This window comes from Gobio gobio, assembly GCF_949357685.1.
Source record: "Gobio gobio genome assembly, chromosome: 2".
Taxonomy (NCBI): domain Eukaryota; kingdom Metazoa; phylum Chordata; class Actinopteri; order Cypriniformes; family Gobionidae; genus Gobio; species Gobio gobio.
The window spans coordinates 56,899,393-56,927,370 of NC_137098.1; the positions used below are offsets into that span (position 1 = coordinate 56,899,393).

General features: G+C 39.8%; 2 protein-coding genes across 3 annotated transcripts in view; both read left to right on the top strand.

Annotated features, from left to right (window-relative positions):
• LOC307118352 (stereocilin) overlaps nucleotides 1–13,950 on the top strand; it is a gene marked incomplete at both ends in the record, with an annotated part of 31,773 nt that extends 17,823 nt beyond the window's left edge. Inside the window, 2 exons of the mRNA XM_079803962.1 lie at nucleotides 8,698–8,845; nucleotides 13,934–13,950. Coding sequence (XP_079660088.1) covers nucleotides 8,698–8,845; nucleotides 13,934–13,950 — 165 coding nt within the window. The remainder of the gene's footprint in view (nucleotides 1–8,697; nucleotides 8,846–13,933) is intronic.
• The window catches only part of furina (furin (paired basic amino acid cleaving enzyme) a), a 114,830-nt gene continuing 98,858 nt past the window's right edge, over nucleotides 12,007–27,978 (top strand). The window contains exons 1-2 of one of the 2 annotated variants that reach the window (XM_079802175.1): nucleotides 12,007–12,461; nucleotides 20,501–20,825. In XM_079802175.1, coding sequence (XP_079658301.1) covers nucleotides 20,649–20,825 — 177 coding nt within the window. In that variant the 5' untranslated portion in view covers nucleotides 12,007–12,461; nucleotides 20,501–20,648. Of the gene's footprint in view, nucleotides 12,462–13,802; nucleotides 13,893–20,500; nucleotides 20,826–27,978 lie in introns of those variants that run through there. The other variant, XM_079802176.1, reaches the window with a different exon arrangement.

Sequence of the window (27,978 nt, forward strand, 5' to 3'; positions counted from 1 at the left end):
AACAGACTGTGTGCGTCTGCAGCTGATTTTGGATTGCTCGTCAACTGAGTCTTCCTCGGTAAGAAGGAATAGGCAAATCCAATGGTGCAATTTGAGAATTTATTGAAGAGGAGTTAGGTACATGGAGATGATGGCGGTTTAGGTGTTAAAATGACAAATAGGTGGATTTGTGTGGGTGTGTGTATGTATGTGTGTGGTTATCTGAAACAAAATACAATAAAATGTATATTAGTAAACATGTAGGCTATGGTTACATACAGATGCATAAAGAAACAACCCGCAATACAACCAAGATCCACTGGAGGGAGCTCTAACTCTATAAATGAACTTGCATAAATGCAATAAATCTCCAAATGGTGAAAAAAGGTGCCACAACAGGCGAACTACACATTAAATATAATATTTGCAGTTATTTACAAGGCAATAACTAAATATATACAGTAGATGGCCACTTTAAGAGTAGATGGCCACTTTAAGAGTGCTTATAGAGCGCCGTAGCGGCAGCAGCAGTATAGCAATAATATAACATGTACAACAACTTAGTCACCTGGGCAAATAACTCTGCAACAAGTACGTCATTCATGTAAAAATAGTACTTACATCTTAAGGACGCACACAGCACTTCTACACACAAGACTAGCGCAGGATTAACTGAGGATGGCCATTCTCTGCACCGTGAATAATGCTCTCATAGCCCCAGACTACACGGAAGTGAACGCGCCACGAGCGCCACGAGCGATCAGAACTACAGATGAACGCATGCATTCTGGGTAATGTAGTCTATATTAGGGCACGGACTTTTAACAGCCGCCCCTGTATTTGCCTGGCAAATACACTCATTCAAAAGTCAACTAGTTCGAAGATGTGCTGCTTAAATCTTCAGGCATTTCAGGGAGTTCCACCAGTTTGGTTACCGGGCGAACGTAGATGCTGTCTTTAACCTTCACTTCCGCAGCTCGAACCACGCCATCTGTCCCTGGGAAAACCTTGGTGATGGTCCCAACAGGCCAAAGCCCTCTGGGAAGGTTGGAGTCAATGATCATCACAATTTGTCCCGCAGTAGCATTATCAGAGGATTTCCTCCATTTTTGTCTCAGCTGAAGCCCTGGAAGGTAGTTCTGGACAAAGCGTTTCCAGAAATGATCACTGATCAACTGGCTGTGTTTCCATCTTCTGTTGGAAAGGGCATCATGAGGACCGTACACTGCCTGTGGTAATGCAGCGTCGCGCCGCCCCATGAGCAACAGGTTTGGCGTGATGGGGTCTGGATCAGCCACATCAGAGGAGGCATATCCGAGAGGTTTAGAATTAAGGAGCCCTTCAACTTCTATGAGAGCTGTTAGGAGCACTTCCTCTGCAACAACTTGGTCTTTCAGGACGCATTGCAGGGCTGACTTAATGGATCGGATTTCCCTCTCCCAAGCTCCCCCGAAATGAGGAGAGTATGGTGGGTTGAAGTGGAAGTTGATAGTCTGCTTCGCCAGTTGCTGCTGCAACTCCGGTGCCATGCTATCAAAAGCGCTCTGTAGTTCTTTGTGGCCGCCCCTGAAATTGGTGCCCCGGTCGGACCACAGCTCATACGGCTTCCCCCGGCGTGCGATAAACCTGCGTAATGACATTAAGAAAGAGTCAGTGTCAAGGCTGGGGATGAGTTCTATGTGGACACATCTAGTGGTGAGGCATTTGTAGAGGATTCCCCAGCGTTTCTCTCTCCTACGCCCAATCTTAATCAGGTATGGTCCAAAACAGTCCATTCCTGTAGACCAGAAGGGCGGTTTGTAGAGTCTCAGCCGAGATGAAGGAAGGTCAGCCATCTTTGGTGTAGAGGGTGAGGCGCGCCATCTCCTGCAGTCCACACACCGATACTGATGCTTCTTAATGGCCTGGCGACCTCTGAGGATCCAGTAAGTGCGGCGTAACTCTGCATAGAGTCTCTCTGCACCAGGGTGAAACAGCTGAACGTCATAGTGCTTTATGATGAGCTGAGTCAGAGGGTGATCAGGTGATAACACAACTGGGTGGATGCTGTCAGGGTCTACATCTGTAGCTTGACGCAGACGGCCTCCCACTCTGACTAGTCCACTGAAGCTGTCATACTCAGGGGAAAGGGCGCTGAGACGACTGCTCTGGCGAACAGAGTTACCTGCTTGTAAGGCTTGGACCTCCTCTGGGAAGCTGTCCCTCTGTGCAGATTGAAGCAGCTGGGTCTTTGCCTCCAGGCACTCACTTGCAGTGTAGGAGGTGGTAGCCACCCCCTGCAGGGATTGGTGAGTGGCCAGAATTAAGTCATCCAAAGATGTGTACTGTGCTGGATCTGGCAGACTTGGTGATACATTTGTAAGGCCACAGAAGGCAGTCTTTCTGAGTTCTTCACTGCCACATTCTGAGAACTCTGTCGGGGGCTTCGGCCAGGTGTCAGGAGTCTGTGTGAGAAAGTGTGGGCCCTGCGACCACCGGCTGGAGACCGTGAGCTCTGACAGTGATTTCCCTCTCGTGATGTCATCGGCGGGATTATCGTAAGAGTTCACATACCCCCACTGTTCCGGAGAGGTCAGCTCCTGTATCTCACAGATCCGAGTCCCCACAAAAACTTTGTACCTGCAGGAGCTGGACTGGATCCACTGAAGCACTGTAGTGGAATCTGTCCACAGATAGACTGAGTGAAGGGGTAGTGAGAGCTCAGTTTGGAGTACCTTGGTCAGTTGGGCTCCAGTGAGAGCAGCACACAACTCCAGCCGGGGTATCGACACCTGCTTGCGGGGTGCTACTCTGGAGCGTGCCATGACGAATGAGGTGTAGATGTGAGCCTGCTGCTCTATGACTCTGAGATAGGCCACGGCCCCATACGCCTTCTCTGAGGCGTCACAGAAGATGTGAGCCTCATATGTCGTACTGTTGCTGTTGTGAGTGGGAGCATAACATCGAGGGATGGTGATACACTGGAGATAAGGCAATTCCTTTTCCCATTCAAGCCAGGACTGAAGTAGGTTTCCTTCTATGGGCTCGTCCCATCCTCTCGCTGTGCTCCACAGGGCCTGCACGATGAGCTTCGCTCTTGTAGTGTAGGGGCAGATATAACCCAGTGGGTCGTACTGACTGGCCAGTACTTTATACACATTGCGCAGCGTCACAGTTGTGTAGGTGACAGGGCGGTGCTTGTATCCCAGGACGTCAGTAGTACAGTGCCAACTGAGGCCCAGGGTTGACTCCTGAGGATCAAGGCTTTTAAAGTTTAGCCACAGTTCACAGCTATCTGATCTGGCCGTACCTGGCAGATGAGCGACCACTTCAGGGATGTTGCTGGCCCACTGGCGTATCTCAAATCCACCTTGACTAAGCAGCTCTCTCATTCTGTCAATGAGCAGTTTGGCCTCTTGTGGGTCAAAAAGGGACTGCAGGCAGTTGTCCACGTAGAAAGCTGTGTGGACAGAGTCGTAGATGTCTTTATAGGAATCTCTGTGCTCCCTTACGTGGCTCTGAAGTGCAAAGGTAGCACAGCAGGGACTACACGTTGTCCCAAAGGGCAGGACTCTCCACTCATATACATCTGGAGGCCTCTCAGTTTCACAGTCTCTCCATAAGAACCGCAGCAGGGGGCAGTCTTCAGGGAGCAGGCGGATCTGGTGAAACATGGCCTTTATATCGCCGCTCACTGCTACAGGGTACTGACGGAAACGCAGGAGGACACCAAGCAGTGTAGGCCCAAGGGAGGGTCCTGGCAGGAGGTAGTGGTTAAGAAAGGTCCCCTGGAACTCAAAGGAGCAGTTAAAGACCACCCGAGCTTTATTGTTATGATGTACAATGTGGTGTGGTACATACCAAGATTCAGCAGATCTATGAATCTCTTCGGGAGTCAGCTTTACCACATAACCAGAGTCTATCAACCTCTTGATTTCCTGATTGTACTTGAGTGCCAGGTCAGGATTCCTAGTTAGCTTACGCTCAGTGGACCTCAGAAGGCCTTTAACTACTTCAGAGGAGACATGCATCTGTGGGAAGTCCTTTTTCCTGAGAAGGGGGGTAGCGTATCGATCTACACCATCCACAGGTACTCTGATGGTTTTGGCCTCTAACATGGCTATGGCCTCTCTGTCCTCCTTTGAACGGGTGACCTCCTTTACAGGTTGATAGAGGGGGGCATCTAGTTGCCACAGACGTTGTACATCCTGTTGAAGGGCAATGGCAGGAGAAAGGCATGATATGTTCAGGCATTGCGCCTCCCCCTGCTGTGTAGGCATACTGCTGCACGGACCCTGGATGGCCCAGCCGAGCTTGGTGCAAACTGCGACAGGTCCTTGTGCTGAGCCTCGCAGGATAGGACAAACAGGAGTTATGAGGTGAGCATTGTCAGAGCCAATTAACAAAAGTAGCTGTATCTGATCGAATCCTTCAAGCTGCACTCTCTGTAGGTGATGATACTTCTCCTTTAAGAGCTCCACTGGGCATGACTGTTCAGCTAGGCTGAGCTGTTGGGCGGTAAAGGCACGTATGATCTTGTAACGTGTTTTCGGCTTGGCTTTTGGGGACAACTGGAAAGAGACATATCCTCCTTTAATATGGATCACATCTTGACGAATGGTACGCAGGGACAGAGTTTCTTCCTCCTGAATTAAGCCTAACAACTTGACAGCAGCAGGGAGTATAATGGTTTTCTCTGAGCCATCATCAAGGAGAGCATATGTGTCCAGAGATTTACTTTGATGGTGTAACTGGATAGGCACAACCTTAAGCATTACACGGCTAGAGTGACTGATAGGGGCCAGAAACACTCGGCTGGTGCTCACTGTTAGGATATTCGGGTCCCTCCTCTTCGCTTCAGCTAGGTCGTGAAGCACTAATAAGTGCTGTTCTCCACAGGTGCTGCACATTTTCTTAAGAGTGCACTGATCAGGGGTATGTTTACGGCCACAGCGCCAGCATTTGCATTTTTCCTTTATCCAAGCAGCTACAGCTTTGAGGTCTAGCTTTCTGAACTCTACACAGCCACTGAGGTAATGCTCTGTCCCTTCACAGTATGGGCAGTATGGCTTAAACGGCTTCTTCTTAGAGGAGGGAGACGGATTAGTAATATGCACCTTGGTGTCTATCTTCGGGTGGTTTTGAGATGGATCTGAGCCATAATAGATGGATGTAGACTTACTCTGTACCCTGGACCCTGCAGAGGCTCTGCTGTTGCCCCTCTCTGGGCGTGATCTGTCTGAGGGCTGTGGCTGAATGACTTGTCGTGATAGCTGTAAAACTTGGGACTTGCGCTCGAGCCACTCTGAGAAGTCGTACATATTATAGGTGCGACTGCTGCCAGTGCGTATGATACCACGTGTGATGCAGTGCTCGATAAAACTGTCTCTGTAACTAGGCTGAAGCTTAGTGAGTAACCTGTCTACGTGTGAACCACACTGGAGCTCACTAGCTGCTACATCGTCCATTGTACTGAGGAGGCCCACTAGGCTGGACACCGCCAGGGAGAAATCTTCAAAGGCTTGAGGATCACCTGCCTTAATAGGAGAGCAATTAAGTATAGCACTCAGTTCACTCTGTACTAATTGCCTGGGTTGCCCATATCTCTGCTCCAAAGCTCTCATTGCACTTGTGTAAGGAGTGCGGTCATGGATATAACGTCTGGCCACTTGTAACGCACATGGATGCTCTAACTGATCTATCAGAATGTGATATTTATATTCCTCAGTGAGATGAGCATGTGGCCCAAGGAGGCTGTCCAGTCCTTTCTTCAGTAATACAAAGTCACACTCTCTGCCTGATTTGAATGTCACCAGTCTAGGCTTCGGGATGCCATATGAGGATGCTAAAATCATCTCCATCAGGTTTGGCTGGGTGGCTTCAGCTGCAGGAGGTGCTGCGTATTGTGCAGTATATGCAGCAGGCAGTGAAGCGTAGGCAGAGACTGGTGGATAAGCAGCAGAGTAGTAGTGGGCTGGATCGGGAGGTGGAGCGGCATAAAGCTGGCTATTGGTTGGTAGGGCTGATATCCCCGGCGGTGGCCGATACAATGACGCTGAGACTACAGGGAAGTCATGGGATCGTGCAGAGAGTACCTGGGAGGAGCTGCCAGGAGGCTGCGGGTGTCGGTATCTCTGACTGTATAGAGGGTCAGACTGACTCGGTTCAAGCCCCCCGAACTGTACTGATTGGGCTGCTTGATTGACAGGTTGTAGAACTGGCTGAATCCCTGGAAGGGGGGCTGCAGGGATTCTCAACGGGGGAACAGGCTGTGGCGCGGTCCCAGGGGCAGACTGACCAGTGTGCTGAAATGCAGTATTCACCCTGTGCTGCAGTACTGATGGTATCACTGGCGGTTGGTAAAGCGCAGGTTGAGGTACAGTGTTAGAAGGCAGCAGCACTGTCTGAGGATTTGAAGTAGGTTGAATACTAGGGCTTAGAGGTAGTGAAGCTGAATTTGGTGCTGAATGGAGAATGGGATTTGCATGTCGTAGTGGTGAAGATGCAATAGGTTCTACTGGCCTTAACAGGTTCACAGGTGTTCTAATGTCCTGCCTCTCTGCTGGTGCTAGGACGTGTAGTTGCTCAGTAGTATGGGTGCAGCTCATGTCACTGCTATACTGGGGTGTTTGAAGTAGAGCAGGAACCGAAGCGGCTCTATCTCGCTGTTGAGCATCACTCGGAGTAGGGAGAGGACTGCATGAATTGCATACTTGCTCCAGTTGTTCCACACGCTTGGTTAATGTACCACTGGTCTCCTTCATAGTGATTTTCATCTCATTCATCGTCTTCAGTACACTGCCCCACGCTGCCTCCATTCTCTTCCATTTTCTCGTCTCCTTCCTCTTCTCAGGTTCATCTGAACTGCTGCCGCTTGAAGACTCCGTTTCCCCTGGATCAGGTAAGTCATGGTCATACTCCGCCAGATGTCCCGGAAGCTTTCTGCTCCTTCTTGGACGGGGACTATGCTTTGGACTCTCCTCCTGAGGAACTTCATCTTGTGGAGTTGCCATTTTGTTGACTCAGCCAATAAACATCCGGCTCGAAGGACCACTTGTAACAGACTGTGTGCGTCTGCAGCTGATTTTGGATTGCTCGTCAACTGAGTCTTCCTCGGTAAGAAGGAATAGGCAAATCCAATGGTGCAATTTGAGAATTTATTGAAGAGGAGTTAGGTACATGGAGATGATGGCGGTTTAGGTGTTAAAATGACAAATAGGTGGATTTGTGTGGGTGTGTGTATGTATGTGTGTGGTTATCTGAAACAAAATACAATAAAATGTATATTAGTAAACATGTAGGCTATGGTTACATACAGATGCATAAAGAAACAACCCGCAATACAACCAAGATCCACTGGAGGGAGCTCTAACTCTATAAATGAACTTGCATAAATGCAATAAATCTCCAAATGGTGAAAAAAGGTGCCACAACAGGCGAACTACACATTAAATATAATATTTGCAGTTATTTACAAGGCAATAACTAAATATATACAGTAGATGGCCACTTTAAGAGTAGATGGCCACTTTAAGAGTGCTTATAGAGCGCCGTAGCGGCAGCAGCAGTATAGCAATAATATAACATGTACAACAACTTAGTCACCTGGGCAAATAACTCTGCAACAAGTACGTCATTCATGTAAAAATAGTACTTACATCTTAAGGACGCACACAGCACTTCTACACACAAGACTAGCGCAGGATTAACTGAGGATGGCCATTCTCTGCACCGTGAATAATGCTCTCATAGCCCCAGACTACACGGAAGTGAACGCGCCACGAGCGCCACGAGCGATCAGAACTACAGATGAACGCATGCATTCTGGGTAATGTAGTCTATATTAGGGCACGGACTTTTAACAACGACTTTATTCAACCTCTTCTTGTCTTCTGTGTGTGCCTCCACGACGAATGCGCGAGAATATGACGTAGCGCCGGCGTTCGGGAATCCATGGAATGCACACTTAAGTTTGCGCACTACGCCGAGACCTAAAGCACGATCAATGTAGAATTCAACAGCTTAGATACTCGCGTCTTCCTCTGCTTGTAAAAAAAAAAAAAAACTCTTCTGGGTCATGTGTCCGAACGCCGGATCTGCGTCATATTCTTGCGCATGCGTCGTGGAGGCACACACGGAAGACAAGAACAAGTTGGATAAAGGCGTTATTTCGATTTTTTTTTGCGCACAAAAACTTTTGTCGTCACATCGTAAAATGATTGTAGATCCACTGTGGTGAGATGGACTTTGTAACAACGTTTTTAGTGCCTTTTATGGGTCTTGGGAGTGTAAATGTCAATGGAGGCCTATCTGAAGCCTTTCTCAGCCATCAGCTTTCAACAAAAATATCTTCATTTGTGTTCCGAAGATGAACGGAGGTCTTACGGGTGTCGAACGACATGAGGGTGAGTAATTAATGACAGAATTTTAATTTTTGGGTGAACTAACCCTTTAATACCAGGTGTAAACAGGACTGACAGAATCAGGTGAATCCCAAACCAGCATAATTGTGGAGGTCATCATCCAGTTAAGGTCAATTACTTGATTTGTAAGTTTAAGCAACCCAGCAGCTAGTTGTTTTTTAAAAAAATATACATCGTGTTTGTAGTGGGCCTTAATGAGCATTTGTGTTTCTTAGATGACTTACCTGAAACTGAGAGCTTCCAACCAAAGATCAACGCAAGTAAGACCCCATATCGTTGCCAACAGTTGTTCACCAGACATGTCTCATTATTCCAGGTGGTATTCAGTGCCACGCAGCTGTCTTGGCTGAGCTCTGAGCAAGCGTGTGCCGTGACAGAGGAGCAGTGGGCAGAATTAGACGGTGAACAAAGGCAAGCACTTGGCATGGCCCAGTATGAAGGGGAACTCATGCTTGAGCACAGAGGTAAGGAGTACCGCTCTAGTTCAAACCATTCTTTTCAGCTGATCTGAGGACAGCTTTACATTGTGTCATGTAGTTATTTGAAACCTTAAATTAATATATATTTGTTGTTAGAATGAATTGCATATAGTTGGTCTTGTCTGTCATAAATCTGTCATTTTACTACACTATATATTTGTCTCTGCAGGCAGGAACCAGGCTCCATCGTTATGGTTTGCCAGCAGCTTTACAAAATGTTTATTACTTTTTGTCTGTACACTGCGGATTCTATTATAAAGATTATACTCTAAAGCTATTTATTTGTTCCTCTTTATTGAATTCTTACTTTTATAATTAAATGTCAACTCAAGCACAAAACTAACATTTTACATCAATCATTATTTAAAGTCAGCATGAAATGAAAATGTACCCTATTTTCTCAATGCATGTTATAGGTCTTTTTGTGAACAATTCATCTGTGCGTGTTTCATTTAAAAACCTTGTAATGTTTATTCGAAATTCACAACTGGTCCTTCCGATGAAAACTGTCTTCTCTCTGATGATATATGCAGGAGTTTTCCGATCATTTTGTCTCTTGCATGGTTCTGTATACACAGATTCATCAGACACTTCAGTAATGCACAAATAAACAAGCCAGATTCGAATTTTGTTCTGTGCACTATATGAAAATATATAAATTTTGGGTTTATGTCCAAGACTTTTCCATACAAATCTAATAAAAGTGGCTCTTTTCATAGTTGCAGACATAAATGTAGCTTTTGGGTTAAGGGGCAAAAGCATTTCAAAGTTTCTAATGCATTCATAATGAAATACAGTTAGCTACAAACTGTCCATCTACGTAATGAATTGTCAGTCCATTGAATTGCCTTTCACAATGACTACTGACAAATAAAACACAGATTGACCTTTGGTCATCAAACCAACGATGCTTGAATATTACCATTATGGCAAGCAAGAAGGGAAATATGAAATATACACTTTGAAACGTGATTTCGGTTGACGTGACCATAATGAGTTTGGGCTTCAGGAGCTTCATTAGCTGGATCATTAAGTCAGCTGTGGGTAGATTCTCCCAATCTAATTGATGGGTGCGCGAGAGAGGAAGCACTTACCAGCATAATTTGCATTCCAACATTCCAACTTGAAGACTGCTTTGCTTCATCGTACTCAAGGAGGTAAGACTGCTGTTGTGCTTAATAAGAAAATTAACATGTTTAAGTTTTGTAATAATAATAAAAAAAATACACACAGAGAGTCCCATGACCACGTTTAAGTTAAAATAAAGAAGAATGATCAAATACCAGTTGTGAGGTTCAATGTGGTCTGTTCTGCGAACACAATCCAACACGTCTTGGGTTTGAATGTAAACTGCGCATGCGCGTTTGTAGCATAGAGCTGCACATTCAGAATAAAACAATTTTATAATATTTTTTATTTTAGTTTGGGGAAGTTTGTGGAAGCTGTGAAGCGAAAATATAGTGTAAAATGCTTATGAATAAAAAAATTCAAAGAATCGTCTTACCCCATGAATTTGTTTATTGTAGCCTATCTCTACATTTTACATGTTCGCTGCCGAATGATTTACTAATACACGCATCTTTCCATTGAAAACATTGAGTTCGGTTAGTTAAAACAAGTATAAAGTTTTATACAGCATACTGATTTATAAATATATATATATATATATATATATATATATATATATATATATATATATATATATATATATATATATATATATATATATATATATATATATATATATATATATATATATATATATATATATATGGATATATATATATATATATATCCATATATATATCCATATATATATCCATATATATATCCATATATATATATATATATCCATATATATATATATATATATATATATATATCCATATATATATATATATATATATATATATCCATATATATATATATATATATATATATATCCATATATATATATATATATATATATATATATATATCCATATATATATATATATATATATATATATATCCATATATATATATATATATATATATATCCATATATATATATATATATATATATCCATATATATATATATATATATATATATCCATATATATATATATATATATATATATATCCATATATATATATATATATATATCCATATATATATCCATATATATATATATCCATATATATATCCATATATATATATATCCATATATATATCCATATATATATATATCCATATATATATATATATATATATATATATCCACATATATATCCACATTATATATCTATATATCCACATATATATATATATATATATATATATATATATATATATATATATATATATATATATATATATATATATATATATATATATATATATATATATATATATATATATATATATATATATATATATATATATATATATATATATATATATATATATATATATATATATATATATATATATATATATATATATATATATATATATATATATATATATATATATATATATATATATATATATATATATACGTTTATTACTTTTCACAGTCTACAGGGTTTATTCCATGAACTCCGTTCCCCCTCGATAAACATAAGGTTACTTCAATCTGAATGGACACAAACCTGCAAACTTTTTATAAATTTTACATAAATTACAACAATATTTATATTGTAAGTATGATGTTTCATGTATTATATATTAATGAAACAAGTGATTTAAATAACTGGTTTCAGCCTACAACAAGAATGCTACAGATATCACATATCCAAAAACAAATTAGTCAAACAAAAATAAAACAACAAGCAAAATATTTATTCCTTTTTCCTATGGACACATTCAGGATTGGTAAGCATAGCGGGGACATTACAATATAAAGAATTTCTCCATAAAGTTTAACAAAATGTAATTTATTTTTTATTAATAATTAAATGTAACGTTTATTCAATATTCAAACATTTTGCTGTGTTTGTGTGTGAAAGAACATATAATTTTTTTTCATGTATTATATTTGTGTAATGTAATATATCTCGTGTTTTTAAAGTGAACTGCGCATAGGCTTCCAGTAGATGGGGCCAGAAAATCAAAGACCGCCTGACGCGCTCAAGTGGACGCGTCCTGACGTCGCTTCTCATTGCGTATATGTGTGACGTATTTCCTGAGAAGCAGTACGTAGACATCTCTCCAGTCCAGTCCCTGGATAGAGGTGTATTTTTTTTATATCTTGTTTGTTTACTTGATTCCGCCGTTTTGAAACGTTCTAGCATGCGTACGTAACTATGTTGGCGTATCGGTCCAAAGGTGGCTCAGACGAACCGGGTCTCAGTGATGCCTTAGCGTCGCGTTACGTGCGACAGAGCGAGCAAACCTATCGCAAAGTTTCCCTATTGTACAGTAGATGAGTGCGCGTGGACTTTAGGACAGTCCAGCACATCAGGACATTTCATTCTGTCCCCTTGACAACACTTTGTTTTTGGGACCGTTTTTGTCGTCAGTCAAACACGGAGGACTTTTCGTCGTGTCCGTGGACAGGTTTAGTGGATTTACGTCGTGTCCAAGGAAACGGAAGAGTAGAAGCTGATGCTGTTGAGGTAAGATATTCATTCAGGAGTTTTGAAGAAAACCAAGAAGGTGGTTTAGTCTTGTGACTTGTTCCGTGCTAGAGTAAGTAGTCTACAAACTTATGTGAACCACATAAGAATGTTTTATGACTACCTTTTGAATGCTTATCTTCGTCTGATAACATTATCACGTTCTATTGAATCTCACATTTCTAAAAAGACGCATCGGTGCACAGCTACATTTATAAATAAAACAGACAGTTTCACCTAAAAGTATCTGAACGCTTAAGTTAAGACACTTAAAAAAATATCAAAAATAATTAACATTTTTTAAAACAACACAAACACATTTGACATGCAAAACATTTCTCAATTGAATTTAAACGTATTTCTAAGCGAGGACAAAAGATATAAGCACGTTTAAGTTAACATTTTTGTTATCTGTTTTGCAGACCTAAAATCTGTGCATATTGCTTTATGCTTTTTTTTTGTTAATATCAAGTTTGTTTTGTCTAAAACTTGCATTACAACTTTGCATTGCTGTCATTTTTACTTATTTCATGCTATTCTTATATTATTAATTTATCTTCAGTGTTTGTTGATGATAACACGACTTGGATTTTGACAAATAAAATAAGAATACAACTAAGTTTAAGACTTGATTTTGATGCTAAAATCACCCTGACACCAGTTGATTAAAAGTTAAATCACAAAAATGTCTCAGAAATATAGTTCTGAGAAAAGCATAATTTGTTTGCAGATGACAATTGGTTTGATCTTTTGCTGTCTAATTCAGTTTAATTCTTATTTTAAGTGTCCATAAACATTTGGAAATGCTCTAACGTTATATAGTCTATTTTCAATGTGTGCTGTCTGTTTTGTTCTGTTGTTGTAAGGTGGAGTATTCAACAATATTTGTATCAAAGTAAAGTGGTTATTAACTGCTTGGATTCCCATTTTAAAGTGATAGTTTTCCTGTTTCTGTTTTTTTTATTAGCCCCGGTTCCCAGAACTAAAAAGTGATCATACTTTCATTCTTTTTCCTCATGAGACTAATGTTTCAGCCATTACCAATCCCAGTGTCATGCTTGCCAGGAAACAAAGTTTGTCTCTTTCTTGGAAAAAGCATTCTCTTGTGTTTTGAAATGAAGAATGGGTTGCATATGCACAGCTGCCTGATAACCATTTAGGTTCCCTTCAATTTTCAGGTAAGCGGGCTTCTAAAAGTCCCACAAGTTGCATCCTGTCTTGAGTTTTTTTCCAAGTGGTCCGCACTTACTGTCAGTCGTCTCAGAGCCGGTTTCCTCTCCCAGTTAAGTGTTAACCATGTTGTGATGTCATGAGTGGGTGTACTTTGAGATCAGGGCTGGCACAGCTTTAAATTGCTGTCAGGAAAGTTACGCACTTCTTGCTTAGAGCTTAGCCTGCTTAATCTGGGTTAGACACACATTCACTGTTCAAGTGAGTATTGTGTTTTATCTTCTTCTCTTCTCTTTGTGTAGGGAAACATGAGCTGTAGTCTATTGCTAAGTGAAAGTAATTTGCCGTCCATGTTTAGCTTGTAAACAGATTTTTTGTTGCATGTTTCCTGAAGTCTTTTTTAATTTGTAACTTTCTTTCCAATAACAGATGGTTTCAACAAAAGGTTTGGGGCTGTTGAAGCATTGTTTGATGCTTTCAAAATACTTTGTGGAAATGATGGTCTTAGACTATGTAGTCTAAATTTGTTTATGCTTGTGTTGTAAATTGATCTTATAAGGTAAATTATTTGGCTCGGTTGTCAAACATTTGTAGCAATATTTTTGTGTTCTCATAAACAGTGTTTACTGATTTGTGGTGATAAACTGCTGTAAGCTGTTTACTTTACAGTAAAGCTGAATTAGTCTTTCTAAACTCGTAATACAATTACAGGCTTTATGTGGCCTGAATTCTGTCATTTGGATTGTTTTTCCGTCTTGTGCTTTCAAAATCTGAAAAAAGAAAAATAAGGACTGCCGAATGATTTACTAACACAAGCATCTTTCCATTGAAAACATTGAGTTCGGTTAGTTAAAACAAGTATAAAGTTTTATACAGCATACTGATTTTTAAATTGCAAAAGTATTTGTGGAAAAGTTTCAGAATTTACAGTGTAATTTATTTCCTGATGGCAATGAGGAAATTTGTGGTAGAACAGGTAGTGCGCCTGACTCTGGGTTTGCTGTTCAACACAGCCGACTGCATTCTTTTGACATTGTTATGTTGAGAATGACATTGGGAGTCTGTCAAAAAGCACGTAAATCGGGACATGTCTTTTGAACCAACACGGCAATGTGCTCCACTTTTGTTAGGTAGAATAATAGAGTTAAAGCTCTGTCCTGAAAGGAAATGCCACCACCAGTTTTCGTTGTTTTTTGTTGCCCTTCACGTCAAACAGAATGAAAATGTGAGTTGTCTTATCAGATCGTGAGACATAATTTCAAGTGCCCCTCTTGTTTACACTAAAAAGAACACATTTTGTCCAACGAGTCTGTGTAACAAGCGTTTATATGGTTATGAAATAGGCCATTAAGGGTGTGGACAGGTCAGCTGGACTACATTGAATCATCATACAGTTCTGCTGAAGCAAACCAGACTTGTTTAGCAAGCAATGGTTTTTATTCTTAGTTTTGTTTTCCTTTAAGATCAAATAAATTGCAAGCCAAATTTATCCTGCCAGTCACTGAAAATGGTTTCCGGAAAAAAAAAACGTTTCTCTACCTTTAGAGGAATGAATGGGCGAAACGAAGCGCAGGGTGAATTGAATACGCTGCTTTATTCCCTGATGCAACGGCTTAAGTTTCTGGCAAGTTGAGCCTCAAGTCAACAAGAAATCTTGCATCAGAGTTTGCTTAGTCATTAGAGAGGAGAAGCAGGACGATGGGTTTTGCAGTGAGACAACAGTATTTCATAACTGAAACATGGATGTTGATTAATATTTTTTGTATAATCTGAAGAATAAGTCAGCTGTGCTCCCTCCCATCTTTGGTTTACTGGTGGCTTACCAGCAAAGATGATGACTTGGCACATATCTTAAGGAAGTCAGAAAGCTTCCATTTTTTTTTTTTCCATTTTCAGCAAAAAGACCTTGTGAAATAACTTTGTTGGCTTATTTTGGGCAATCGAGACTTTACTGGTAGTATTTGATTCTGCATGATTTTGCAGTATTAATGTCTTGGAGTTGGATAGCGATTATATCCCTGGAGATTGCTGAAATATCCCTTGCTTAAGCCGGGTGCACACTCACTGTGCGATTTTGGCCACAATTTGGCCGTCTGAGACAATTTGCAAATTCTAAAAGATTCCTCTGATCCTAGGCTACAATCTGAAGTCTTTGGCTGTGTTCACACTGCAGGGCTTAATGCTCAATTCCGATTTTTTGAAAAAATGCGATTTTTTTTTTTTTTTTTTTTTTTTTTTTTTTTTTTTTTTTTTTTTTGCAAGGCCGTTCACATTTCCAATTAAATGCGACCTTTTGTGATCTCCTGTGTGAACGTGAAATGACCCAGAAGTGACCCGCATGCGCAGAAGAGTACTCAACGGTCAACGACGTCACTTGTTGTTTACGGAAGTAGCCAAATATGGGTGTCAGCATTGGAGTTCGTTTAGCTTTATTAAAGTTATTTTCGCAACGGAGCCAGCACCATTACAACCTTCTCATGTTAAGAAGAAAATTAAAAAAGAGGAGGAGAGCAAGGTTTTTGGCCATGGCGTTTTGTGGAGCAGTGCTAGCAACGTCGGTACAGAGAAACGTGTGTGTGCGGAGTCGCAGCCAGGAGTGGTGGGATACTGATGTGAGTGGCTTTACTGATACCGAATTCGTCAGTAACTTCAGAATGACCAGATCCACCTTCAATTATGTTTGCGAGCGCCTTCAACTAACTTTGTCACGGGAAGAGACACGTCTGCGGCGGCCCATAACAGTGCAGAAACGCGTTGGAGTTGGAGTGTATTGGCTAGCAACAGGTGCGTACTTCTTCTTTTATTGGCGGTTAGCAACTATTTCTTGTGCATTACCGCCACCACTGGACTGGAGTAAGGAACGGGAGTTACAATGATGACGTTTGTCGCGTATCAACGACGTGCGGGTCGGATACATGTGACCTGGCAGTTCAGACTGAAGACGCATTTCAAAAGATCGGATATGTATCGGATTTGGACCACATACCCAAGTGGCCTGGGTCGCATTTGAAAAGATCGGATCTGTGTCGTTCAGACTGTCATGAAAAGATCAGATACAGGTCGCATAAGGGCAAAAAAATCGGAATTGGGTCGTTTCAGCCTGCAGTGTGAACGCAGCCTTTGATCGTTAGTTTGACATGTTCACCATCAGCCGATTAATGACCACTGCGATCAAATTTTACCTCAGGTGAAATTCTAGCAGTGTCAGAAGATTTGGCGCACTGATGTGACTTTTCCTATGACGACCGTCAAATTATCTTCCTTTTTCAAGACAAACTATGACCAGTGCAATTTTTTTATTGTAGCCACCATTTCAGTCCCGTGTGTAATGCAGCTCACAGTCACCAAACTCGTCATTGATTGGTGGTGATGTATAAATCCGGACGAGTTTTTGCATGCGTTTGTTTTTAACGCACCTTGACTATCGTACAGTCTGACATTAATGTCAACTTGGATCTTACAGTGTGACTTGGCTTACACTGGGGATCATGTTCGTACAGTCTGACAAGGAACAATCGTGAAGGACTATTATAAATCGCACCGTGTGCACCCGGCTTTAGTCGTAGGCATTCGTACTCGACTACAATATCCAGCTGCAGGGCTCCAGACTAACATTTGAGAGATGGTGGTGTCAGCACCTGATTTAGTGGTGCTGGGGGGAAATGTATTATCAAATTAATTAATCATAAAATTAGTATTTTCTCATTGTTTTGTTAATAAGTGCAGTTACTAATAATATTACGTTTGTTTATTGGAAATGTAACAGTGAGGCACTGAGCTTGAATTGATATACAGATAAAATTACCTTTTATTAACAACAGTAATGTGTAAAAACCTAATCTTTATAGGGAAAATTTCTACTAATATTCTACTCTTATTAAATGTACCATTATTCTTCTATAGTGTCACACTGAACTAACCGACTGCTTCAGGTCAAAGGAGCACTCTTAATTGACCTATCGGTAAGCCCCGCCCCCCTTAGTTACTGTTGCTAACTCGGACAAACAAACGGAGTTGCTATATCTTACAATGTACAGCTGTCAGTGTGAAAACCTTATCCCAAGATGTGTTTGGACACAGAATGTAGCGTATACCCCGTCCGAATGATGGCCAAACTTTACTGATGGTTTATCAAGTTTATTACATCCTTTTTCACTCAAAAAATCATCGTAAGAGCTGAACAAACAAAGTGCGCATTAACATCTCATTCACAAACTCTCTCTCTCTCTAGCCCTCTCTCCGTGGCATTAACATACACAGCAAATTACACAAAAACACTCACAGTAAGCAAACACACAGACCTTTATGCCTTTTCGGGGGTGCAGTTAATAACTGGTGAACTTTGTATCTGCAAAACAACTCCGATAAACTGCGCACAAGCTCTCCCTTTCACTAACTTACCCGTAGACTATAACGCCCATCAAAATAAGAGTCCACCTTATAAGACAGATAATGCAGAGCTTTAAACATATCTAAACTCACAGAAATAAAATGGGAATAAACTAAATATGGTGAGAGATTAATTTGGAAGTGCTGGTTTACAGATCTCAATGCAAACGGGAGAAGCCTCTTGTTACGATCGCAGATGATAACATCCAGGATCAACACTGTTCATGTACCGCAGGGTAAGATTACATAAATTCACATTTAACTAGTTTAATATGGAGATGCACTGAAATGTAGACCTTCGTGTTTCTGACCTGCACCGTTGCATGAGAACAGTTAGTTATAGTTAGTCGGTTTGTACCTTAGTAGGGAATTACTTACTTTAATAGTAACTTAATGAGAGTATGACAACCAGAAAATTCTCTCAGGATCCCTGGAATGAGTGTTGCAGTACCTCAGGCACGACGTTTACCATTTTTATAGCATAAACACCTAGCCTGACGTCGTCATACTCAATTCTAGTCAGAATATGAGTCTGATACTGCTCCGTTGGGCTGTGATTATGGGGCGTGTTTCAACCGAACCAGGAAAGACCTCAATTGGATAGACCTACAACCAATCAGAGCAACGGAGCGACGCATAACGTTAGTTGTCAAATGTCAACAGAACTCAACTGCACTGTGTTGCCATGTCCGCGAGTTGAAGCGACCCCAATTATGTGATATACAGACCCAGGAATGCGATTTTTAGCTGCCAGCCCTGCCAACATAACACATATTTTACCCCCCAAATGCCTTTTTTCCCGGAGAACCCCCCCCCCCCCCCCGGAAAGCTATTGGGCTTGTTTTTGGCTAGTTTTGAGGAACGTTAGCAATTGGGTGGGTTTTGTTGTAAACGCACGCTGGAATAAGTAGCCTAACGTTAGAAGAAGAAGGTGAATGCATATACGAACAAGTTCTCCGTTTAGGATTAGAACAAACTCAACCCAAGCGCCTTTGAAGACGTGGATGATTACGTTAATGTTGATCATCTGTCCATCATCGTCTAAAGCCCGCCCTGACAATTTCATTGGTCCGAACAGTTTCTGTTCGGGCATAATTACTTCTCTATGGATCAAGTCCAGACCGAACTGCCCAAGTAAAAATGTTGTGGACGGGGCTAAGTTCGGCTGGCATCCAGGCTAATAAACACCATCAAACCGATGAGAGCTTCGGATTTTCTAATGTTTCTCTATGGCGCTGAAACCTAAAGATGTCCGAGTTCCGGTCCCAGCGCAACTGATACTCAACTGCCATTGGCTCATCGGCGTTCGATGGGAGGGGCTTACCGATAGGTCAATTGTTTTCTGTGCAACTGTCACAATTTGAAGAGAAGTTTCATTGTGACCTCCTACTTTTTTTCCATATATTAGGAAAGGGGAGTGGAAATGGCTAATGAGTCAATAAGTGCTCCTCTACTGCCAACTACTGCTTATAGTGGTAATTTGATTCTTTTTTTTTTTAAAGTGCTTGTTTGCCACAAAGTGTTAGTTTTCCTAAGCTTTTAGTTTTACAACATTAAAATTGTAATATACAGTAAAATGTTTAGAGATTTGGAGTTCTGGAAAAAGTGCAAAGCCCTTAAAAAGTGCTTGAATTTCACTCTCAAAAGGTTTTATGAACCCTGAGATGAATAATAATAATTAAAAAAAACATTTGACTGTACCTGCCACAATACCATGGGGTGTTACTACATTAAATCCATGGTAAATGTTGGAAATTTGTGGACTGAAACCCCTGAACTTCGTTCGTGGCACAGTGTTTCTCCTGGTTTTCACGTCAGCGCTGTTTGATCCGATATGGTTTATAACAGAGAATTCTGCACCTGATATGCTTCCCACCATACGCTACTCCATTTATTGTTTCTTATATGTAACAGAAGTGGCAGCTCTTATCAGTTGGGCACCGTGGGCACCTCTAAGAATTTAATCGCACAAGCAGGAAAGATGTTTGCAAAATGTGTCTGGAGCCCTGCAGCTGTACCAGGTGGTAGATCATGTGACTTGATGCTGTACCGTTGCGTAAATTTGCTGTTGCTCAAGTCACCTCAAATTGTCAACCCAATTTGAAATAATTGCTTTTATCCCTGCAAATCTCTGTCAGTGTGAACGCCCTTTAATTTTTACTGTCAGAGTTTTTTTGGAAAGACGTATTTAGATATTCTGTCTACGATCCCAGGTAGACATTGAATAAAATGTACTTCACCCCCTCCTCATAGCCTTTTTTACATTCATTGAATAAATTATGACTATGGTCTTTTAACTGATTGGAATCAAACCCCTTCATTTAACTGCCACTGGCAAAACTTTGGGTGTGTTGTTAATTTTTAACTATAGTCTGTTCCACAGTATAAAAGCTCATCTGTGATTCATATCCTCAATTATTCTCTTGCACCTGCAACTCGAATGACTCATTCTGCAATCTTCCATCTTTTTCCCTCCCCAGGTGATTCCTGAACCATTCCGAGTCCATCTCTCTTCCTCGGCTCCGTCTCTACATGTGCCTGGGGCAGCACGGATATAGCAGTGGGCCTCTGTGCTGACGGACTTGGTGACATTAGGAACTCCTGCCTTGGTTCCCTCCATTGTGTCTAATGGATCTCAGGCTTGCCTCATTGACGCTCTGTACACTACTGATTCTCGTGACCTCTGGGCCACAGCCATCCATTGGACAGAAGGTTTACACCAACACATGGGCCGTCCACATCACAGGGGGAGTGCAGGAAGCTGACCGGATTGCTAGAAAGCATGGCTTTGTAAACCACGGGAATGTAAGTGCTATGTTCAGACAAGAACATTTACATTTATGCGTTTGGCAGGCGCTTTTATCCAAAGCGACTTACATTGCATTCAAGGTACACATTTTACATTGTCAGTTCTTGCTTTCCCTGGGAATCGAACCCATGACCTTGGCGTTGCTAGTGCCACGCTCTATTGAGGTACAGGAACGGGGCCAAACATACAAGTAATTCTTGTATGTTTGGCTCATTTGGGTTGGGTTGCTCATGTGCATCTGTATTCCTTTCAAAATGAAAGGTGGTAAGGCTTGTGTTGTCAGCAAAGACTATATTGGGTCAAAGAGAATATTATTTGGTCATATTTCACCTCAAAATCATATAGGATAGAGAACCTAGTTTTAAGTCCATTAAAATTTATTTGGACTGTGACATTAAAATATAGTAATGACAACCATCCTTTATTTTTTAAAGTATCTAAATTAGCTAAAGTATGAGCAAATGAAAGGCCATACAACAGCTAATGCCATGAGGAATACTTTAGGGCTGCACGATGTATAATTTTACCATCGACATTGCGATGTCAAGTTACAGGATTCAAGCTGTTTTCTGTGCACGCTCAGCAAGAAAACACCAAATAAAATGTTCTTATGCCTGAACGAACATATACGGTGCAAAATTATGTCAAATTGCCTGTCTCTATGAGTATCCTCGTTACTTATTTCTTAAGTGAATGTAAACAATTGAGAGAGAACTGATGCGTATCATCACGTTAGATGCATGTATGTTAAGCTGCTGTTACGTCATTAATGTTAATCAAACAACAAAAGACAAAGAAAAAATCACTTTCGTTGCTTTAGCAAAGATGAATTCTATTGAACTGATACAGTTAAGACTATGCAGTGCTATTTTACATTTGACAGTTTCTCTACCTGAATACTGTTAGACTTACCTGAAAAACAGGAAGCCCTGTTTATTTCATATGTATCTTTGCTCTATTGTATTCATCTATGCTTGTAATTTGTATATTGTTTTCTATGCAGATGCACTCAAATCACTCCAGTCATTCTAAAATGATTCATTATTTCCAAATAGAGCTATTCAAGTCATCTAGTGAAATTGTTTTCATATCGCAGTATATATTGCAGAAAAACAAAATATCGCTGTGTAATTTCCCCCCCCCCCAATATTGTGCAGCCCTACTATGCTTTATGCAGGCTACTTTACAATTTAAATATCAGTTATGGCTGAGCACCAGACCCTCAATGTGTGACCCACAATTTATATTAATAAAGAATATGTGCTTAATAAAAAAAATAAAAAAAATCACAATGCAAAAAAAACATAATGTGCCGGAAACCGCTTTCATTTTCTTTTAATATTTATTACATATTTTTCATAAAATATCAGTCATTTTAGTTTGTCAGTCATTTTAGAGTGTTAAATATTGTTTATGATTACTGCTATGAACAAGGGACATTTTGTACAACCAAAATGATTCGCTTGATTTTCAGAACCTTTGTTAATCTAACTGGACTGGACAACTAGTCATCTGACACATCACACACTGCACATTTTTGTCTTGTGTGAGTGTATGTTTTTCTTCTCTCAGACAGTAATATCTAAGACTGTAATATTTCTGTATCCCATCTGAAAGTTGTAGATCTAGTCGCTGTCCTCCATTGGAGCTGCTCTCGTTGTTTTTTATGGTCTGGGTGCCTTACAAAGTTGTTGTTGGTTAAATTAAGGTTTGCCAGACGAACTTGTTCCTCTTTTGGGCTTGTTTAGATAATGTTGTCTCATTCATGATAAGGCTTTTTGCTGTTATACACTACCATTCAAAAGTTTGGTCAAAAATATTTTTAATGGTTTTTAAAATAAGTTTCTTAGGCTCACCAACGCGGCATTTATTTGATCATAAATGCAGTAAACAGTAATTTTGTGAAATATTATTACAATATAAAATATATATATATATTTTTTTTATTTTTTTTATTGTGCAATATATTTAAAAATGGAATTTATTCCAATGATGCAAAGATGAATTTTCAGCATCATTACCCGTCTTCAGTGTCATATGATCCTTCAGAAATCATTCTAATATGCTGATTGGCTGCTCAAAAAAACATTTCTTATCAATGTTGGAAACGGTTGTACTGCTGAATATTTTTGTCAAAACCGTGATACATTTTTTCAGGATTCTTAAACAGGGTTTCCGCGGGGTCTTAAAAAGTCTTAATGTCTTAAATTTCAAAATCTAAATTTTAGGCCTTAAAAAGTCTTAAATTCTCTGAAGTTTTGAGTTCTAGGTCTTAAATAGTTTTAAACAGGTCTTAAATTGTTCTGCGTCCATGTAACGCTCCCGCAGCGCTTTTGTGTGTGTGTGTGTGTGTGTGTGTGTGTGTGTATTCCGGGCTGTTGTAGTTCTTTCTTTGGCTAGTCCAACTATAGTTCGCTGTATTACAACTACAAATGAGACCAGCATGCATCTTATATTGCAGCCAATCAGCTTTCATGTTATTGGCGCGGGTCACTTTCGGATCGTACCAAAGACGCATCAAACGGATTTTATTCCTCAGCTTCAGTTCTCCAGTTCTTCCAGTTCACGCAATCGTGAAAGCGAAGGTGAATCTTTCTCACATCTCGCATAATGACCAAATAAAAGTATGATACTTCCGATAGCACTAAAAAGAGTTAATTAATAAGAGTTAGTTAAAAGCAATGTAAATCAAACTCAATAGACACACAGACAGATGTCAGAATGGCTGTGGATTTTGTGCACGCGTTTGCCGCCTGTCAGCTCGCGCAAGTGTACCGAATGTGTGTATTTCTAGTCTTACTCTTGAACGATCATACACACATTAATATCCCTATGTTCTTATTGGCGGTTGTCTTGACGCTTGAGTAAAAAAGTTTGGGACGTGTGTCACATTACTGTAGTTCTTAAAGTGAAAGCATATAGCTTATGTTGGTGCTCCTGTCTCTGTGTTAATGTTAAACAAACAACAACAGGGAAAAAAACGTTTGTATCCGTATCTTTAGGTTGTATTTATTTGTCCTATTGTAATTGGTTAATAAGTTTAGTACTTATTAGTAAAAACGTAGTTTTACTTGTATTAAGCAATTGCTTACTTATAAGATTTTGGGTATATTTCCCACCCAAAGCGATAATGTTATTAAAGCTAGATAGCACACCACTTTACCAGCCTTTTTGTGTAATACCAAACAAGATTCATGCATTTTGTTTGTTTTATTGTCATGTGTGACTATTGTGCATCTACAGTAATATGGTAAATGTGGCATCCTATGCAAAAAACAAAACTGGAAATGACCACCACAAAATCAGTAATTTTGATCTCAGTAGAAAAAAAAAAAAAAAAAAAAAAATATATATATATATATATATATATATATATATATATATATATATATATATATATATATATATATATATAGTGAAATCCTGAGATTGAGCTATGAGGAAGTGCAAGTTTACTAATACTTTGTTCAATTTGAATAAATTAATTTGCTTTGCAAGTAATTTTGTGATTCTGCATTTCATTTGTACGTTTTTTTATTGCGTGATATAGGACTTAAATATAATCCCTAATGGTCTTAAAAAGGTCTTAAAAAGTCTTAAATTTGACTTGGTGAAACCTGCAGAAACCCTGTTAAATGACCTGAAAGAACAGCATTAAAATGATCTATTTAATACGTCTGTGCTGAATGAAAAGTACGAATTTCTTTAAAAAAAAATCTTGCTGACCCCATATTTTTGACTGGTCGTGCAAGTTGTTTGATATATTAACTTTCATAATTTTCACTACAGTTACAGGTGTTACTCAGTAGAAAATTGTTTTTCAATTATACATACATTGTTCGTGTCACTTCTGTTGTATGAACAGGACAATTTGTTGGTACAATTATTAGATATGGTTGTCAGTCTCAAACACTGACTGTCCACGTGACTTTGAAGAACTTTTAAAGCCCGGTGCTGCTACACCATGAGATTCTAATTCGTAAAGATGCAGATTTGTCCTTTTCTTCCTCTCAGTACCCCATTCTGTGGAAGTCATGAATTTTGAACATTTCCTGCATGTTACGTCTGAATGCTCTGGCTCTCTCTGAAGGAATGCATAAAACATCTTCCTCTTTCTCCGGTTGTCATTTGATATTCTCAGCTTGTAACAGGCGCTTGACTGTAGCCTCACTTCCTGATCAAGGTACGCTTTTTTTTTTAAACTCATGTAAAACTGGTTTTATTCTGATTAGACACTTTTGTATCTTCGTTACAAGTAACTTTGTGTTACATTGTAACTCTTGGACAAAACTAATCAGATTTTTTCATTCCCCATAAGTAAATGAAGGCACATTATAGCAGTCGATAGCCAATTCATTAGATTAGATGATTAATATAGATGTATATTACAGTCCCACCTCCAGTAATGGGTTCACTTTAAAACGCAAACAGCCCTGTGTCCAGATGGTACTGTAAAGCCAGGTGATGAATGGATTCCTGCACGCTTTGTAGGGAGCACTGAATATGCTGCGGTTAGTAATTGCTGAAAATGAATGCCTCAGGGTCCATGCTGGCATTCAGTCCTGTATCTCTAGAGAGATGAACTAATAACGCTGCCATTTTTAGTGTTGCAAGGCAGCACGTGTGCACCGGTTTTAAAATGCAGCTTCTGTGCTCAGGTTCATGTCTTATTCATGATGACTTGTCACTGAGGCTGCGTTAACATTGCAAGTGTTAATGCACAGATCTGATCACTCGACCATATCCAAAAAAAGAAAAGTGTCCCGCCTGTTTACGCTCACTTTAGACATGACTGCTATCTGATATCTGTGTTTAAATTAATCCCTGCCTAAAATGATTATGTTGGTGATCGCTTTACTATGTGACATGGTTGACCCTTGAGTTTTGATTGCCCTTACTAAAGTTTGATATAGGCTAATTCACGTTGAGTGGCCATGATTATTTGCCAGCATGGATAAGTTAAAAGCTGTCTTGGATGTTTGCAGTGCAAAATTTGACTGAACGTACAGTATATAGATTGGAAAATAGCGGTAATTTTCGTTTGTTGTTTTACCTATGGTCGTTCTGAAGTGAATTAAAGTAGCATGGTAAAAAATTATTTTGATGAATTAAATAAATTAACGAGAGCGAGTGTGAATTACCTGCGTACGTGTATTGAATAGTGAAGCTTGTTAAATAAGCTACAAAACAGCGAAGTGATCTCCTCGTTGCCTGGAAATATAATGCAGCTTTCAGTATTGAAGCCGTTTTATTTATGAAATACACAGGGCAGTGGTTGAAAACCAGTTTCTGTGCGTCAAAGTTTCCACTTCAATAAAAAATGTTGAGGTTTAGTGCAAGCGCATACAGGCATGTCTGCTTCATAATACAACATCAAATATCGATCTATATTACTACTATTAAAAAGCTTAGTGTGTGGGTTAAAACCCCATAGACTTATATTGAGCCATAGGCAGGACTAGAAAAGTTCTTTAGAGTTTTATTCTGAAATCTGTTTCTGATGGATTTTTGTAACTTTACCAGAACCCTTTGATTCATGTAGAAGAACTAAACATGTAATTTTGATTTGCATTAAAATTCCATTTTGCAATTTGTTACCGTGAGCTTTCTCTGAAACTGTTGGTCATGGTCATAAGAAGGGGAAGAAACCTGAAGCCACAGGATGCATTTGAGCTTGAAAGGGAGAATGTTTCTGTTGGACTGTCGAGCTGTTATGGATCACTGTAAATCACCTGTGATCTTTTGTAATAAGATTGTAGCATGGTTTTTTCTCACCGTGAGACCGCTGCAGCTCCGCTGAACAGAAATCACACCTGGCCGAGCCCCAGACCCACATTGTGTGATGAGACATGCTGACAGCACTGTTGGCAGAGTTTGAAAAGCGTATCGTTTGGTTACAGCAGTGCCGTGGGCTTAACGTTTTTAACATGTCTCATTTGTGTTCCAAGTGGAGGATTTCTTCTGCAGACCAAGAAAAGCTTCTGATTTATCCAAACAGTACCTGCTCTATTTCTTGTGCATTTGAAGATGCTTTTGTGTAGTTTTTTCCCCTCACTCTCCTGTTTTTCTTAGGTGATGTAACGAGAGGCATGAATAAGCCGTTGATGTGCTCTCAAGCGTGGCAACATTTAACTTCGAAAGCAGGCTCAAAAGTAGTCAAATAGCCTAAGTAGTCAAAATACTTTTGAATTTCTTCTCTTTTAAATATTTTAACCATTTTAGGATTTTAAAAAGCTTGTCATTATAGGTTTATATGCATTTAATGGTAAAGGAGTAAGCATTAAACTTTAGCATGTTTAGCATGTCACACCGTTTGTGTTACAAACATGAACGGTACCTCAAATAATGTGACTTGTGTGCTATTACTGTATTGGCCAAGTGAACAATGAAATGAGCAGAAGAATCCAAATGATATGCATTTGAAGGAAGTCCGAGCCATAGCTAGAGACTGTATCCTTTCAAAAGTTCATGGAATTGCAGAAAAAAATGCCAACTAATATTATTAGAAATATGCACATTAAACTTAAATGCATCCTCATTGCTAATTCTATAATACTATAAAAAAAATCTAACATTTTTCTGTTAAGGAGGTGTGAATTAATAAACGATATACCTTAGCTATGATATTGAGACATGCCATTACTCGATTTATTAAGAGAGACTGAGCACGGCAAATTCTGCAAAGAAAATGTGGGTTAGAGGTGGATTCCTTTAGTTCCTGGGGACACCATCTAGATACATCATCTCATTATTTTCCTGGTTGCTTGGTCAGGATTCATTTTGTTACCTCCCCCTGTGTTTGGAGTTTAGGCAGCCGTTGTGACTCAATGGTTTCACAGTTAAGTCTTTAAAATGGTCTTGACCATATGAGACGGAGACATCTGTTCCATTTTAGTTATCTTTGCTTTCATTCCCTCATGATCATAATTCACAGACACTCTAGGGCAAAGTCATGGCGGAATGTTGTTTGTATTTGTTTTATTATTTTTTAAAGTTTAATGTAGTATATTGTACATGGCAACTTTCCCATAAAGACCAATTATGAATCCCACCCAAAGTCACTTTGAATTGTCTGTGAGAAAGTCCTTGTTCCATTTATTTGATTATTATGTTGATGGAAAACAAGGGCTTGGATTACCAGAAATGAAT